The sequence below is a fragment of the Hipposideros armiger genome, unplaced genomic scaffold (genome assembly GCF_001890085.2).
Source record: "Hipposideros armiger isolate ML-2016 unplaced genomic scaffold, ASM189008v1 scaffold_116, whole genome shotgun sequence".
Lineage (NCBI taxonomy): Eukaryota > Metazoa > Chordata > Mammalia > Chiroptera > Hipposideridae > Hipposideros > Hipposideros armiger.
The window spans coordinates 2,733,204-2,751,941 of NW_017731466.1; the positions used below are offsets into that span (position 1 = coordinate 2,733,204).

At 38.7% G+C, this 18,738-nt stretch overlaps 1 protein-coding gene across 3 annotated transcripts in view; it reads right to left on the minus strand.

The window, feature by feature from the left end:
- DHX57 (DExH-box helicase 57) overlaps positions 1 to 18,738 on the minus strand; it is a 59,572-nt gene that overhangs the window by 33,478 nt on the left and 7,356 nt on the right. For all 3 annotated transcript variants that reach the window (XM_019647828.1, XM_019647829.1, XM_019647830.1), the window contains exons 2-9: positions 14,129 to 14,352; positions 10,147 to 10,305; positions 8,938 to 9,123; positions 7,803 to 8,641; positions 6,059 to 6,234; positions 4,443 to 4,564; positions 2,595 to 2,790; positions 1,491 to 1,615 (exon numbers count right to left, since the gene is read on the minus strand). In XM_019647828.1, coding sequence (XP_019503373.1) covers positions 1,491 to 1,615; positions 2,595 to 2,790; positions 4,443 to 4,564; positions 6,059 to 6,234; positions 7,803 to 8,641; positions 8,938 to 9,123; positions 10,147 to 10,305; positions 14,129 to 14,346 — 2,021 coding nt within the window. In that variant the 5' untranslated portion in view covers positions 14,347 to 14,352. The remainder of the gene's footprint in view (positions 1 to 1,490; positions 1,616 to 2,594; positions 2,791 to 4,442; positions 4,565 to 6,058; positions 6,235 to 7,802; positions 8,642 to 8,937; positions 9,124 to 10,146; positions 10,306 to 14,128; positions 14,353 to 18,738) is intronic.

Here is an 18,738-nt window from a genome sequence, read left to right on the forward strand (position 1 = left end):
CTGGCTGCTGGCTACATACGGTAGCCCATGGCAACCCACTGCCACAGGGACTGCAGCCTACGCTGTCGCCGGCGACTCATGGCAGCCCAGCTCCAGGTTGAGCTTTCGTTCAGCATCTCAGCTGTAGAGGGCAGTGTCACTGGCCCTCATATGTGGGATCCGAACCGGGGCCCTCTGGCTTCCCAAGCGAGTTCTTAACCATTGCGCCACTCGGCCAGCCCCCTTTTCAGTTCTTAAAAACTTTTTATCAGCAATCACTGGGGCCTCTTTTCAGGTTTGTTGTTTCTTTTTTTGAGTTTTGCTATTAGCTTTTTTCTGTTTCTGTGTCAGTCCACCAAGTTTACTTAGACTTGCTTCTTCTGAAGATATTTATAACTGCATAGTCCTTTTTAAGAAAGCCTCATAATTTTCACAGGATCATCTCTCTTTTTCACGCTAGTTTTTTTTCTGCTCTAGAGCATGACACATGACAAACGATGATTAATGCCATCTATGTACCTGGCCCTTCCTTTTAAAATAGTAAGAATTTTGATTTTATACCTCCACCCTTTCATGCCTTCTAATTCTATCTACATAAAATCCAAATGCTTTATTATCCATGGTGTATAAGGCCCTGGAACACCTGGCTCCTGGTTTCCCACCTCACACCTTTCCTGTCATTTACTGCACACCAGCTGTACTGGCCTTCCTCCAGTTTCTGGACTCACAAAGCCCCTTCCCACTGTGGTCTGTGTCAATGCTGGCCTTGCCCCCATTTGTCACATAGGCAACTTTACTTTAGGCTTTAATGTAAATGTCATTTTTAATGTAAATATCATCTCTTCAGAGAAATGATCTCTATCTTCTGGGTCTGTTATCCGAAACACAGCACTTGTTTATTCCTTCATACTAATCATTCCAAAAATTTGTAATTATTTACAAATTTTTTTACAAAAATTTTTTATTTACAAAAAAGAAAAAATTTTGTTTACTTGTTCATTATTATTTTTTTCCCAACCAGACCATAAGAGACAAAGGAGAACCATATATACTTGTGCACTACAGTATTCCCAGCAACTAGTACATCATTTGGCACTTAATACAGGTCCAATAAATATATGAATGAATGTCAGGACTGAATGACTGACCCAATGAACAAAGAGGGAAGCCCATAGTGACCAATCCATCAGCTATAACATGCATTACATCTGTTATTCCTGCTAAGTGCAGTGCCCAGTTCAGAATCACGCCCAGGAGGGTGTTCAGGATCTCTTATTAGATGATGTCCGTTTAACAGGATGACTCTTCTGGTGATAGGTTTGTGCTCTCCTTGCATTTTTAGTATTATAGACCCTGGAGACCAGGAACGCAGTTCCTCTTCTCTAACTTAGGCCTTCTCTTGGCAAGTTACTCTTACTAGCTCTAAGGAACTGAAATGTAAGCAGAGAAATTCTTTCAGCCATGCTTTATTTTATGTGTGTGGATATTCATTTGGAAAATCTTTGTTTTACCTTTCTTCTGTCCTCTCATGAACTTCATCCACAATGATATGGGTGACTCCATGTAGAGCTGTATCTCCTTCTAGCCTTCTCAGCAGCACTCCTGTGGTGCAGTACAACAGTCTGGTGGCTGAGGACTAACATGTAAAAGGGCACGGAAAGCATTCATGAAATGTTTGAAGAAAGGAAACACTTTCCTGGCAAAGCCATTTTGAGTGGATAGGGATAAAGAATATTGAAAAAATCAGCAGTTCCATTTAATATGAAACCATACTAAATGCAGTTTCTTGTTGGCAATAACAATAAAAGCTTTTCTACTTCACATTAAAATTTTAAGATTCATAAAAAGCATTAAAAAATTATTATACGTGACAACATGGATAAACCTAGAGGGTATTATGCTAAGTGAAATAGACTGAGAAAGACAAATACCGTATGATCTCATTTATACGTGCAATCTAAAAACAAAATAAATGAATAAACAAAACAGAAACAGACTCATAGATACAGAGAACAAACTGATGGTTGTGGGGTGGGGGGGAGGAGGCGTTGGGGAAATGGGTGAAAAAGGTGAAGGGATTAAGAAATACAAATTGGTAGTTACAAAATAATCATGGGATATAAAGTACAATATAATCAATAATACTGTAATAACTATGTATGGTGCCAGGTAGATATAAGACTAAGTGGGGGGATCACCGCATAAATTATTTAAGTATCTAACCACTATGCTGTACACCTGAAACTAATATAAAATAACACTGAATGTCAAATGCAACTGAAAAAAATAATTTAAAAATTATTATAAAACATAAAAACAACAGTGAGTGATAAAATCAATTTTGAATTTGTTCATTCCCTATTCAGTTAAATGGATTAAGTCCCAGGTTTTAGAGCAAAACATTTACTAGGTCACTTCTGCCATAAAGAATAAAAGGTCTTGATAGAGGAAATTAAGTGTACCCAAATAAGAGCTCTTGTACCAAAATATTTCTCAAGAATTTCAGCCCTACTGGAGTATATCCCAAATTGCCCACGAATCTCCAGACACCAAGGACTCTTTACACTTGAAACTTGTAAACTTCTATTATCAGGAAATAAGCAGAGCATACAAACCTTGACACTCTCTAGCCGGATTTGGTATCCCACAGTCAGACCCACTCTTTCTGCTCTCTCGTTAGCAACACGTTCAGCAACAGCGATTGCAGAGATTCGTCGGGGTTGGGTACAGACGATGTTAGCCACCTTCTCTGGTGGTCCATTCAGAGACTCATCCAGAATAAACTGTGGAATCTGTGTGGTTTTCCCACAACTGTATGTTAAAACAAAGAAGTCTTAAAATGAGAGTTTTCAAGTGTTAGTTAACTAAAAAAGCAATCATATGCAAGCAATGAGGAAAGTGAGAAAGCTAATTAGAATAAAAGTTGTTCCACTTCATCTATTGGGTTATCGGAAAAGTCATGACGTATTTTTTCTGTTTTTCGTTGCAAAAATGCATCATGACTTTTCCAACAACCCAATATCTTCTAAACCAACTGACTTATTACCTACAGCTGATAACTCCTAGGAATTTGTACTCAGATTAACAGGGTAACCAAATAATAGTTAAGTATCATTTGTAAAATTGGGACTATTGAATAGACATTAGATTAAGGTCTGTAAATGCCTCTAGGAATGTGAACTCTACATATGAATCCTAAAGAAATAGGGATATTCTCTGATGAATGTTAAAATACTTTATATTTTTCCCTTTGATGTATATTGATTTGGCTATAAGTGGACTGAAATAAAAAAGATAAGAAACTGCAAGATACAAAGTTACTACTATTTCAGTGAGTTTGGGCATAAATGTAATTATTAAGTTGAAAACCCTTGAATAGATAACTAAACTATGCCTGGAACTTGTCCCTGCTAAATAGGTTTGGATAACATGTGGAGAGTGAGAAACAGAAAAAATAATGTGCCCTAAGTTGTTCTTAAAAGAACAAATAGGACTGGCCGAGTGGCTCAGTTGGTTATGAGTGCAAGCTCTGGCAACAGGGTCGCCGGATTCCCTGTTGCCAGATTTGATTCCCACATGGGCCAGTGAGGTGTGCCTGTGCTGAACTGCCACTGAGCTGCCAACAGGTGGCAGGATGGCTCAGCTGGTGAGAGCATTTGTTCCTAACAACAAGGTTTCCAGTTTGACTCCCACATAGAATGGTGGGCTATGCCCACCTGCAACTAAGATTGAACACGGCACCTTGAGCTGAGCGGTCAAGGGCTGCCGATGGGTGGCCGGATGGCAACTGGACTTGGAGCTGAGCTAGCTGCGCCCTCCACAACTAAGACTGAAGGACAACAACTTGGCTGTTACCCTTCCCCAATTCCCCAATAAAATCTTTAAAAAAAAACCAGAACAAATAAAAATGCTAAATAAATCAGAATAAATGTAAAAGAAAAAAAGTTTTCAAGCTGAATGCTCTGGACCTATCCTTTACATTTTAAAATGGGCCTTGTTAAAGCCTTCAGCTAAATCTTTTGCCTTAAAATTACCTCAAGGCAGAAGTGTACAATATCTATAAATTCCTACATGTATATCCAAGTTTTATTTTCGTTTTTTGCAATTTGGCTCTATTGGCTATGGATGCTGCAGTGTTAGCTCCTGTGAAATATTATTTAATATTTGACAGGAAAAAACACAAATAACACCAGCTACTGGCTTTTTAAAAGTAGAACTTGGGCCAGCCGAGTGGCTCAGTTGGTTACGAGCTCACTCAAGAGTGCGAGCTCTGAGCAACAGGGTTGCCGGTTCGATTCCGGGCCCAATCTGAGCTGCTAACAGGTGGCAGGATGGCTCAGCAAAAAAACAAAACAAAGAAAAAAAACAAAAAAAAACCCTTAAAAGTAGAACTGGCAGTGATAACCAGGGTACATGCCATATTTATAGATGAAAGCTGCATTATGAATAAACTGCATTCTTACCCAGTCATACCACTTATAACAAGTACTTGGTGTTTGCTCAACAATGTAAGAATGGTTTCTCTTTCTTCCCAAGCAGGGAGTGATTGTCTTTCTTGCAAAATTGACTGGAATTGTCTGGAAGCCTAATAAATAAAAGATAAGGCATCAGTTGGGTTACTTTGAATCACCTCTCACAAAGCTCTGAATGTGGAACCCCATAGCTAGACCCACCCTTTCTGCTTCTTCTCTAGCATTTGTTTAGAGACAGAAACTACAGATTTGTTGGGGTTAGATGCCAATGACTTTAATTACAAGGCTTCTTGGAGAATCAGCCAGAATAAGCTGTGGAATCTGTGTGGTTTTCTTATATCAAAATAAACAGAAAGATCTTATAAGAGAAATAAATCCCTCTTGCTTGGCACCTATTCAGCTCTTCCCAGCAGGAGTCTTTATACCAGCATTGTCCAACAGAACTTCTTGTGTCGATGGACATGTTCCATATTTGCGTTGTCCAGTACAGCAACCTCTGGCTACATGTGGCTCCTGAACACTTTGTTGTGGACAGTGCTACTGAGGAACTGATTTTTAAAACTGTATTTCATTTTCATTAATTTAAATTTAAATAGCTGCACATGCCTAGGGGCTACCATAGTGGACAGCATAGCTCTACACAATATCAGATTTTTACCAAAATCGGCAATAGTAACAGCACTCATTAAAGAATTCTTTTTGGGCAATCATCACCTTTATGTAACTCAGCCTGATATCTAATGGCCAATGCTATGAACATTGTACTACACATCAAAACCATGGATGTATTTTTGACTAATGTAAGAAACTTATACAACACATAATTTTCTGCATAGTTTTATCATATCAATTTATTACCTCTAAGCACACTGACCAAACTAAACATGCAATTTTTTTTGTTTCTACCATCTTATTATTTATGGTATGATTTTTCTATTCATTTTGACATCCTAAGGGTACTGCACCCTATATGTGATAGTTTTATACTGTGTCAAAAATCAGGACCATAGAACTTTAGAACTGGAGGGGCCTTGAGACAGCATCTCTATTCCAGTCCCCAAACTGGTTAAGCAACTTGCCTTTGTCCACATCCAGCTCTGCCCTAACAGCTCACTTAGGGGTTCTTTTTAAAATAATGTTCATGTGAGTTGGGTGCAAACAACACAGGCTTTGGAAACAGAGAATCAGCTTGAACTTCTGTGGTGCCACTTGCTCGCTATATGACCTTGGGCAAGTTTTCTATCCTGTGAGCCTGTGAAATGGTTAAGAGCCCTCTTTACCCTTCTCCTTTTCTCACTGATTTCTCTAAAGCAAATCACAGTATTAACTCTCCTTTCACTTATCAGATTGTCTATCATAGTACCAAAGCCACATGATTCTAAGAATATTTTGATATATATATGTGTGTTTCATTTTCACCAGCCATTGGATTTTCCAAAACTATCTAGAACATGCGCCCAAGTTTGCTGTGGCATGCAGACATTCTGACCACTAAGTAGAAGAGAACCAAATGTATACTAGGGAGGGCAGCCAAAGCTTCCCAATTCCTAACCCCTTTATTCATACACCAGGGAGGCATTGCGGGCCATTCTCTCAGAATACCCTACCTGTTTCATTCGGAACTGCTTGCAGATTTTAGCATTTTCAGCATGTACTGATTTTGCCTGCCAGTCATATCTTTTGGAAATCTTTTTCTTAAGGTTCACGTAGCTTTCATTCTCCACTACAACTGGTGCAGGACCTTCATCCTCATCTGTCTCCTCAGGTTCTGATTCTTTTTCAACTTGAAGGGGATAAAAGGAAACATTTTCGATATGGAACCCTTTCTTTAGCAAAGGGGAAGAGTTACTATCTAACAAAGTAACAACAACAATCATAAAATGGAGAAAAAGTTAAAGCTTGAATAAAGCAGGTTCAATCACTTCAATATTACTACTTCTACTGCTAAAGAACTTAAAATGCATTTTCAAACAAATTTTAATCAAGTGTAAGTGTCTATTGTTAAATCAAATTAAAAACAAAGAGAAAATCATGGCACACCTTGTTAATTCAGTAGACTCTTTACATTCAAGGAATTAACTGAAAGTTTCACCTATTTGCAAATGTACCTAAAATTCCATGACACAAAACAACCCAAGTATCTACCATATGGTGAATCAATAAACAAAATATGGCGTGTGCATATAATGGAATATTATTCAGCAATAAAAAGAAATGAAGTACTGTTACATGCTACAACATGAATGAAGCTTGAAAACATTATGCTAAGAGAAAGAAGCCCATCACAAAAAGCCACATATTTCATGAATCCATTTCTATGAAATGTCCAGAATAGGCAAATCCATAGAGACAGAATACAGATTTGTGGCCATCAGGGGTTAGGGGAAGGGAGAGATAAGGAGTGACTGCTAATAGGTAAGGGGTTTCTTTTTGGGGTAACGAAAATGTTCTGGAATTAGACAGTGGTTGTGGTTGCACAACTCTGAATTGTATACTTTAAAAGGGTAAATTTTATGGTTATGAAAATCATATCTTAACAGAACTATTTCTAAAAAAGTCCACAACCCACAATTTGTCATTTCTTGAGGAATACGTTTGATTCCCAGTACTAGAAGCTGACATTTGGGAGAAAGTCAAGTGGCAAATGAGTGAACCCAGACATCTGTCCAGCATCCACATCTCAGTGTAGTTTCATTGCTCTCTACTTACTGACATTTGTCTAGGAACTCTTGTGAAATAATAAAAACTTATTTCTCTGAAGGAAAGCAACAAAGAAGAAAGAATTATTTGATGAACTCTGAAAAGGGGATTTAATTGTGGTGTAACAATCAATCGTACAGCAAACCTGGATCTCGATAGAGCCAGAAGCCTGCACAAACATTTCTTTATTTGAAGATTTAGGGATTCATAAAGATAGCCCTACTCTAATGAATTCTGGAGGTCAAGTGTACTAAAAGCAGGAGGGTCTGGATAGTGGCGCAGAAAGAGAAGTATCTCTAAAAACTCATTTGAAAGTCATCCCATGAAAAGCATCAGAAATAAACATGTAAAACCAATGAATGAAATGAAACTGATTTTCTGGGAAGGTGCTTGCTCAAAGTTTCTTCCAACCCTCAACTGCTAGAGTAAACTTACTACACATCACTACAAACTTTCAATTCAGGGAACCCAATCACAGTGATAATAACTGGGCCTTACAATTAAAGTCAAGGGATTCTCATTATTTTGACCCATGGACTGAGGAGAATGACTTGCCTAAGATCAATGGGAGATGCTAGACCAGCCCTCAGGACCTTAGATTTCTTTAGTCCATCATTTTGGATGCCCCCATGTGATCAATGCATTACATACCTTCTTGAATTTGACTTGAAACAAAAGAATTATTTGGAATCACTGGTTTACGACAGACAGGATTATTTATTCTGGTCCCAGAAGATACTGGCAGAAGGTTCACTGGAGGGCCACTATACTTGTGATGGGTATTTGTTAATAACTTGACTATTTCTGATTCTTCCTCTAAAAGGGTTATCAAAGAATATACAACAGGTTCTGAAGTTTCTGCAAATGTCAAGGCCTTGCCATAAAGGAACTCAGAAATATGTAAACGACAAGCCAGAGGTAGATTCTCATTGGTGGAATAAAATGCCACAAGGGGAGCTTGATAGGGATACTTGTGGTTTTTAGAAAATCGAATTTCAAGTTCATATAAAAAAGATGTATCTTCATTAGGATTAAGATGAGAATCATCTACACTTCTTTCTATTCTTCCAACAATTTGATTTGGGGGCACTTCATGTTTGAATTTGCATTTTGATCCAAATTTACAATTTCCTTTGAGGTAAAATTTGCAGATTTCAAGTGAAGTCTCCTGGATATTTTTGGTTCTTTCCTTCCGCTTGGTTTTACAGAATTTATTTGTCAAATACTCCAGTTCTAATCCAATGGTCCAGACTCTGTTCTGAATTCTTTCTATGAATTTTTCTCCGCAGATTGACTTGAGAGCAAATGCCTCTTCCTGTCGCTGTTCCACAGACTCATCCACGCTTATACGGGCAACTGCCTCAGAGACCTTCATCCTCTCTCCAAATGTCTCTGAAAAACACTGGGTGAGCAGATGTTCTAGTGATGCCCCGACATCTCCATCACAAATCCTCAGGGCTGCTTGACAGCGTTCAGTGTTGAAACCATACCTGCCAAGTGCGAAACATGACAAAAGAGATTGAGTAATAGCAAACCACAGAAGTAAAATTCATTTAAATACATTTATATGAATTTATATATAAGCAGGGTTTGTATTTTGAAAAAGCATCCCTGATATACTAATTCCTCCTTAATTCCCCATCCTGAAAGAGAGAATATTAGCTATATCAGGCACTGCTGGAACGCATACAATAGGAAAGTGCTAAAGGCGGGGTAGTTGGATTTACCATATGCCTTCAGTTTCCTTGAAATTTCCCCTAGTCCCAAAGATGTTGAAAGCAATCACCTAGAGAGTTTTTGCACTGCAAATGTTGAGACTGTAAATTCTGGACTGTAAGGTTCCACCGGGCCTGAGCCAGCATATTCCAAAGGATCCATGTCAGGAACAAGGGCAGCTTCTCGTCCAGCTGACCAGTACTGAGCATCATCACACTCAGGCTCGTCATCTTCCTCCTCCCCAGAAATGCTTCTTCTGGAAAAGGTAACATTTGCATATAGTATTCATTTCTACTCACTTCAAAAAAAAATTAGTAAGAGTCTAAGAATTTAATTCAAAGAGCCAAATGACACAGGATCCTGACCACTATTCAGTCACTGATTTAATCTTTTATTGACCGACAAGTACTAATTTGTATCTTGGCAATGAACATTTATCAGGCACTTTTTGCATCCCAGGTACTATGTAAAGTGTTTTATATGTACTGTCTCTTTTAAAAATCTTTCCAATAACCCAATCAGATACTACTGGGATCTCCATTTTTCAGATGATCAACTAAAACTTAGAGAGGATTAGTAACTGCCAAAGGTTATGTGTAAAGAGCAACTAGAGATTTTAACTAAGGCAGTTTGACCTCAGAGCCTGTGTTCTTAACCACAGAAGTCTCGGCTATCTTCACTCTCTCTTCTCATTCATGAAAACCATCCCTAATTTTCTGCTTTGCTGCATAACCACCTTTCTTAAACCTAAGACAGATAAGAGACATGCAGATAGGATGGAAATTGAGCTGCTGACTGACCCTTCATTAATTCTGGCAAATGGAAATAATTAACCTCTCCAACTGAAATCACAAAGCAAAATAACCAAAAGAGTAAAAGTTGATTCTCTTAGGCAGATGGTCATGAGTAGTGTAATCTTAAGACTTCATCTGATCAACTCAATATTTGCTCCTAGACAATACTTCTCAACTCATTCACTATAAGGTCTCATTTGGAAGGTTGTCAATTAAGCAACTACTAAATCCATATTAGCACCATCCTAGAAAAAAGATAAAGATGAAAAGGAAATCTGTACTACTGCTCACGGGTATGGCAAAACAAACTCATTCTAAGACTGCTGCTGAATAATTATTCTTGTATTTCTCTTGGCTCTAATTATATAGCCACAACAGGATCAGTATTGACATAGAATTCCAAAGACACACAGGACCATCACTGTATGTGAAGATGCTAATACATCTTCCTTAATATAATAGTTTACTCAAGTAAAGGGATTTACTCAGATCCAGCATCTGCATCTTGTTCTTGCAGGTCTCGGAGAAGAGCTTTCACTTTCTCTTGATTCTCAGAAGTCATATGTAGAGTCTGGAGAGGCACTTTAGCTTCGGGCTTCCATTTGGGGCGTGCATCTCCTTTTCTGATGTTATTGCTGCTAGGTCTGCAAAGGACACAAGAATTCCACAATTACCTCTAATCAGAATTTTTATCCTCTCCCCAGAGTCCCCGAATATATACAACATGAACTGGGTTGTCAAGTATCTTACAAAAGCTGACAATGAATGTGAGGAGGTTCTCTGTTTTCCATAGTACTTACCAGACTTTATTATATTGGAACTGCTCGTAAAGAACGGACCAGATTCTTAATTATTAAAACTGGCTTCACTAACTCAAGAACACTGGGAAAAGCAAAGCTATCATGACTCCCTCTGCACTAGAGGACTTTCAAAGAAAATATGATACATACAAAGAGCGTCTATTTTATTCCATTTTAGGTACCCAATCTGAAAACAATCAAGAGTCCCATCTTACTTGTTAGTACTTAAAAGTTAATACTCAGCCCTATTTTTGAAATATTTACCTAAATTATCTTTATTTCCTGGCTTACAAAGAAATATATACATGTTCACTGTAGAAAAATAAAGAACAAAAAAGAACACAGAAGTCACCCTAATTCACATCATCTTTTTCATATACATTAAAAAAAATGTATGCATATATAACCTCTTATAATTTGCTTTATTTCTGTATCAAAATAAAACTGGCATTTCCCTAAAATTAACTATTCTCCTACAACATAATTTTAAATGGTTACATACAGATATAGATGTACTGGAATTTACTTCACTAGTCTTTCATTGTTGGAATTTAGATTTTTAAAGAGCTCTTTTTAATATTTAAAACAATAATAAATTCTAAGGTTTAACTATTCACTACATTTTTCTTTTTTCTTTCTTTTTTGTTTGGCATGTTTCATTATAAATTTTCACAAATCTAGGGAAATGAAAGAAACGTCTGTATTTAAAATCCAACACATTATTGAGACTTTGAAGAGAACCACATATTTACACTTGCAAAACTGGGTAGCAAAGGAGAAAACAGGATCAATTGTGGTTTTTAACTACTTGGTTACGACTTATGAAAAGAAATGTTACCCCAAATCTATCATATTCCTAACTTTGTCTTTGTCTCCACTTTCTTTCCTCCTCTCTGAAACACACTCCAATCAGGGTTTCCTTCCTGCCGATTATACCAAATAGCTCTTGTCAAGCGTTATCCATGCTATCCATAGTGCAAAATCCAGGGGACAGCTGTCAGTGCACATTTTTCTTGACCTATCAGAAGCATTTTTTTTTTTAACAAATGAGTAGCCCCTTTAAGTATCCAATCCAATCTGATTGGATAAAACCCTTTAAAACACCTTTATTTCTTGACTTCCAGAAACCATGCTCTTAGTTTTCCTCCTATTTCATTGGCAACTTCTTCTCAATTCCCTTTGTTTGATTATCCTAATTTCTCTCAGCGCTAAAGCCTAGAGTTCCACAGTCCAAAGTTCAGACCTCTTCTCTATCTACAGTCTATTGCATGCAGTGCCATAGCTTTAAACAGCATTTATTCAGAGGACTAGCCTAGAACGTTTTCCTGTACTCCAGACATACATTAAACTGTCTATGACATCTCCACTTGGAGAGCACCTCCTAACTGGCCTTCCTTCCATGTCCGCCTGTAGTCTGTTCTCCACACAGCACACTAAGTCAGGGCTGTGGCTGCACAGGCTGTACACTGGCTATTGGCAGGGGTGGGAAGAGGGTGAGAGAGAGGGGACAGCAAGAACTAAAATCCAGTCCATGCTCTGCTCGCCAAGTCATGCATCCTGGGATATAACTGCCCAAAGAAAGGAGTGACCATTTTCTAATTCACATAAAGGCATATATTGAATAGCAGTAACTCTGACCAGAATGATTGCTGTCACACATCCTTACCTTAAACCCTGCAATGGCTTCCATCTTACTCAAAGCAAAAGCCAAAGTCCTTATAATGGCTTTTAAGGTCCTACAAAGTGTAGCCTCTCAGATCTAACTGCCTATCACTCTCCTTCTTACCCATCCACTCTAGCCACGTGGCTTCCTTGCCATTTCCCAAACCTTCTAAGCATACTCCTGGCTTACGGACTTTGTACTTGCTGTTCCCTCTGAGGGAATGTTCTTCCCTCAGTAGCTTCACAGCTCACTCCTGCATTTCCTTCTTGTCCCTGTTGAAAGGACACATTATCAGAGAAGCCTTCTCTGATCACTGTACATAAAATAGCAACTACTTAAAAATACCACCAATCTAGTTTGGTATTTTCTATCTCTTTTACCCTCCTTTATTTTTCTTCATAGCACTTACCACCTCATATTTTATAATATCTGTTTATGGACTTCATACCTCAAACCTCCTTCTATGAAGACAAGGACAATATTTTATTAATTGCTTTAATTCTAGTACCTCAAATAGTACCCAGTGCATAGTGGGCACTCAGTCAATATTCGCTGCATGAATGAACATCTAAGATTGTAAGAAACTATGTCTATATTTTAAAAAAGAATGGAGCCGCATTTAACTCAGAAATTCAGTTAAGTCAGCAGCTAAGGTGAAAACATAGCTTAAAATTACGCTGGAAGATGCCTTAAAACAGTGTCAAGTTTGAGACTGATATATTATCTCTCAATATGTCCCAAATGACCATTTTTGTTCTAGAATGGAAAAAGAAAGTAGATTCTCTTGTTGAATACCAAATGAAATATGTGGCTATGTTAGGCACTACGTGTGAAAGACATACGTTTAAACTCTAAAATCACATACTCAGTGCATCAAGAGGCTTCAGCTACAAGAAGCGCTGGGAAACTGAGACTGACTGAGGGAATAGCAGATTCTTTCCTCCATATCTTGCTCACTATGGGGCCCAGATTCACTTAGTGGCAAGTTTAAACTACGTAAATGCCATTTCTTTTTCTTTTTTTCCTGAACGCATATACTTGACTTTATTTAAATTAAAAGCATGTATGATGCAGTTAAACTCCAGCACTCATTTATATTCCCTTTATATTTAGTTGAAAGTTATTCCCACAAGAGAGAGTGAGTGTGTGTCTGTGTGTGTGTGTGCGCGCACGTGCGCGCATGTGCGCACACACATATAGCTTTAAAGAAATCTCTCTATCTTTAAAAATTCCAGGCCGGCCCAGTGGCTCAGTTGGTTAAGAGCTCGCTCAAAGGTTTGAGCTCTGAGCAACAGGGGCCCCGGTTTGATTCACGGCCCGAGCTGAGCTGCCACTGAGCTGCCAACAGGTGGCAGGATGGCTCAGCTAAAAAAAAAAAAAAAAATTCCATTAGACAGCTTGCAGTACAGTTTGAGAGATAATTAGAATGTTATATTTATATGCATAACACAAAATAGTAAATCTTTACTTTCATTAAATATTCATTAGAATTATCAGAATTTATTCATTATTTAAAAGCTGAATATGGGAAAAGCTTGGATACGATGTCTTTCACTGGTCATCACATGAAGCACCAGTGAAGATTGTGTCGATCTGGTTGGAAAATAGAGCACTTAATTCATCAACTAGAAAGAGTATAGTTAGGTCACATTTTGGGACCTTTAAGCTACAATGCCTAAGACATACTTAACATTTTCATCACTTTCATCATTTCTAATATTTACTTTCCTAATAACATTGGTTACAATAACAGAATAACAATTCACAGTGTCATGTGGAAGTTAAAGTTAACTTCAGATTTTGTACTTCCAAAAAGAAAAAGCTGTTATTTGCCATCATGCCTTTAGAAAATGTTACAAGGAGGGGGACAGCAAGGTTTTAAAATAAGAGGAACAATTGACAGAGGTACTTGCTATTTCCCCCCCCTTCCTCTCAGACATCTGTTGTCTAACAGATGAGGAATTCATACTGTTTCCATATGTGAAAATTCAAAGAGCATAATACCTGCTTGGGAGCCTTGATTCACTGAAGATACAAAAGTCATCGCCATCGTCCCAAATTCTACTTGAGGCCTTTCTATTGCTGCCACTGCCACCACCACCGCTGCCACCCCCATGAGATTTGCTAGGGTGACTCCTGCCTCCTCTTCCTCCTCTAGAAGAAGACCCTTTTCCACCACCTCCTTTGCCTGGCCTGCCTTTTCTTCTTGCTGAAGAACTCATTTTCACCTGCAAGACAAAAAAGTAATACAGACATCATAAAACCAGACAAATAGAATAATCCTTTGTCAAAGTTATGGACACAGCCTACTTTAAAGAAATAAAGGAAAATGAACATTTAAAAAGGCAATTTAGGGAAAGCACGGACATGTTGCTTTGCAAACAATTTACAAGCACATCCTCCTCAGGATTAATATTTAGTGATTGTCTGACACCAATTTCTTAACCAGGGATGTGCATCAGGAACACATGGAGAGATTTCAAAACACACATGCCTAGGCTACATTCTGATTTGGTTAGATCTGGTATAGGGTTTCAAAAAACTCAGTTTAGTAGAAATGCTTTCATGTATTTAATGTGCGATTTGATAAACAGAATTTAAATTTACATACACACGTTCAGGAGCACAGCCCTGGCTCAGAGATTACGCCTGGGGAGAGTAAAGGCAAAGAGCTTTTGTATGTGATCCAAGTTAAGCTGTTATTAGCTTAAAATACAATGTTATAACTATAAGATGTTTTATGTAAGCCTCATAGAAACTACAAAGCTATAGTAGATACACAAAAGATAAAGAAGAAGAAGTCAAAGCATATCACTACAGAAAATCATCAAATCACAAAGGAAGACAGCAAGACAGAAAGGAACAAAGGATCTATAAAACACCTGAAACAATTTTTAAAATGGCAATAGTAAGACCTACCTATCGATAAATTTCTTTAAATGTAAATAGACTAAATTCTCCTGTCAAAAGACACAGAGTGGCTGAATGGATGAAAAAACAAGATCCTACTACATGCTGCCTACAACAGAATTGCCTCAGCTTTAAGGACACACAAAGGCTGAAAGTGAAGGGACAGATAAAGACATGCCATGTAAATGGAAACCAACACAGAGCAGGTTTATAGCTACACTTACATCAGACAAAATAGACTTTATGTCAAAAAGGGTAACAAGAGACAAAGAAATGCATTTTATAATGATAAAGGGGTCAATTCATCCAGAGGATACAATAATTATAAATATTTATGCACCCAACATCACAACACCTAAATATATAAACCAAAACAAAATTTATAGACCAAAAATAAAATACATTAAAATTATACTATAACCAAAACTAGATTCAAGGTATTTTCTTAGATTTACATTTTCCTATAGTAAGAGGAAATAGTTTTAACTCTAGTAATAAGTTGCACCAAAAAGTATAAAATACCTAGGAATAAATTTAACCAAGGAGGTGAAAGATCTGTGCACTAAAAATTATAAGACATGATGAAAGAAACTGAAAGGGACACAGATAAATGGAAAGATACTCCGTGCTCATGGACTGGAAGAATTAATATTGTTAAAATGTTCATACTACCAAAAGCAATCTACAGATTTAATGTAATCCCAATGGCATTTTTCACAAAAATAGAACAACCAATTTTCATGTTTGTATGAACGTTTTCCTAAAATTTGTATGAAATCTCAAAAGACCCCAAATAGCCAAAGCAATCTTGAGAAAGAAGGACAGAGCTGGAGGCATCATACTCCCTGATTTCAAACTATATTACCAAGCGATAGTAATCAAAACAGTATGGTATTGGCATAAAAACAGATACATAGATCAATGGAACAGAATAGAGAGCCCAGATATAAACCCTCACATATATGATCAACTAATTTATGACAAAGGAGCCAAGAACACACAACAGGAAAAGGACAATCTCTTCAATAAATGGTGTTGGGAAAACTGGACAGCCACATGTGAAAGAATGAAGCTAGACTATAATCTTATATCATACAGAAAAATTAACTCAAAACAGATTAAAGATTTAAATGTACAACCTGAAGCCACAGAACTCCTAGAAAAAAACACAGATGGTAAGCTCCTTGACATAGGTCTTAGTGACGCTATTTTAGATCTGACTCCAAAAGCAAATGAAACAAAAGCAAAAATAAACAAGTGGGACTACATTAAATTAAAAAGCTTTTGCACAGCAAAGGAAATTATAAAAAAAATTTAAAAGGCAACCTGTTAAAGAAAATATTTGTAAATCATATATCTGATAAGGAGTTAATGTCCAAAATATACAAAGAACTCATACAACTCAACAGCAAAAAAAAAAACCCCAATCTGATTAAAAAATGGGCAGAAAGAAGTATACAGATGGTCAACAGGTACATGAAAAGATGCTCAACATCACTCATCATCAGGGAAATACAAATCAAAACCACAATGAGATAATACCTCACATCTGTTAGAATGACTATTATCAAAATGACAAGAAATAACAAGTTGTTGGTAAAGATGTGGAGAACGGGGAACCCTTGTGCACTGCTGGTGGGAATGTAAATTAGTGCAGCCACTAAAGAAATAAGTATGAAGGTTCCTTAAAAAATTAAAAGTTGAACTACCATATGATCAAGAAATTTCACTTCTGGGTATTTATCTGAAGAAAATGAAAACACCAATTTGAAAAAATATATACACTCCTATGTTCACTGCAGCATTACCTACAATAGCCAAGATATGGAAACAACCTAAATGTCTATCAATAAATGAATGGATAAAGAAGATGTTGTATATATACACAACAGAATACTCAGCCATAAAACACAATGAAATGATTTGTGACATGATGGACCTTGAGGGCGTTGTGCTAAATGAAATAAGTCTGAGAAAAACAAATAGCGTATGATCTTACTTATAAGTGGGATTAGAAAAAAACAAACTAGAAAAGAGGTTGGTGGTTGCCAGAGGAGGGTGGGGAGTGGGTGAAATAGATGAAGGGGTCAAAAGGTACAATCTTTGGGAGGAGACAACCAAAACGGCGCAGTAGGTAAACGGTGTGCTTACCTTCTCTCACAACCACATCAAAACTACAACTATTCTACAAAACAACAATTATTGAGGATCACCTAAAATCAACCTGAGCTGAATGAAGTCTTTCAACTAAGACAGAGCAGAAGCAGCCACCTCCAGACTGGTAGGAGGGGCAGAGATGCGGAAGCAGCTGGTCCCACACCCATGTGTGACCATTAAAGACAGGGAGGGATATTTTGGCTGGGGGGATCCCCCCCCACCCCCAGAGAAGCGAGAGCTCCCAGCACCCCCCCCCCAGCCCAGGGTTCCAGTGCTGGGACAGAGGCTGGAGAGGCAGCAGGGGCATATTTTGGGAATTGAGTTGGGGAACTGAGTTGTCCGGCTTGGAACAGGGGCTGGAGAGGCAACTTTTTCCTGGGGGGGGGGGCTGGCAGAGGCCATAGTTTCTTTGTTGAGCCCTCCCCCTTCCCCACATGAAGACGCAGGTGGCCGCCACATCTGAGTTTCCACCATTTGTTCGCCACGCCCTGGCGATTCGAGACCCAGCCCTGCCCAACTTTCGGGCACACCCAGGTTGCTTTTAGTGGCTTTTTCATGCAGACCGCCAGCCTTGGCTCAAGCTGCAGACTTGCCTAGGGTCTCTCAAAGGTTCTCAGAACCCAGAGAAGCAGCATCTGGCTTGAGTGTGTCCTGAGCAACCCTAAGCTGGCACTAGCAGCAGCCAGCCTTGGTTCGCGGCTTGGCCTCTGAAGGCGCTTCCAAGCACACAGCACAGGCAGCAGCCATCTGCAGATTTCTTTGTGGCACATGCCAGGTGGCCCTGGGTGGAGCATGGGCTGCGGCTGAACTTGACCTACAGCAGGTCCTCTCCAAGGTGGTCCTGGGGCTTGTGCCCCCCAGTGGCCAACTTCAAAACGAGCTGGAGCATCACCCAGCTGCCTCCAAGTACGACACACCCATGGGAGGATTGGGCAGGCGCCAGAGTCCTGCTGAGGCAGAGCCTGTTCAGTAATGTCAGCCCCTGCACAACAACTCTTCCACTGTAGTCAAGGCCAGTCCTCACAACCAGTGAGCCCAAAGGTCAGTCCCTCCCACTGATGTGCAATTATCAATCAAGACTCAACTGTTGAGGCAGGCACACACAACCCACACAAGGGACACACCTGGAGTGACCAGAAAGACTGTGCTACTGAACCCCACAGCACACCTACTACATAAGGCCACTCTACTAAGACTGGAAAACATACCAGCGCTATCTAATACATAGAAAGAAACACAGGGAGGCAGCCAAAATTGGGAGACAAAGAAACATGTCCCGAATAAAAGAACAGAACAAAGCTCCAGAAAAAGAATTAAGCGAAACAGAGATAAGCAGTCTATCAGACACAGAGTTCCAAACACTGGTTATAAGAATGCTCAATGATCTCAGGGAGAACTTCAACAAAGAGATAGAAAATATAAAAATGGAGATGGAAACCATGAAAAAGAACCAGTCAAAAATAAAGGACAGGGTCGGCCGAGTGGCGCGATGGTTAAGAACTGGCTTGGGATGCCAGAGGGCCCCGGTTCGGATCCCACATATGAGG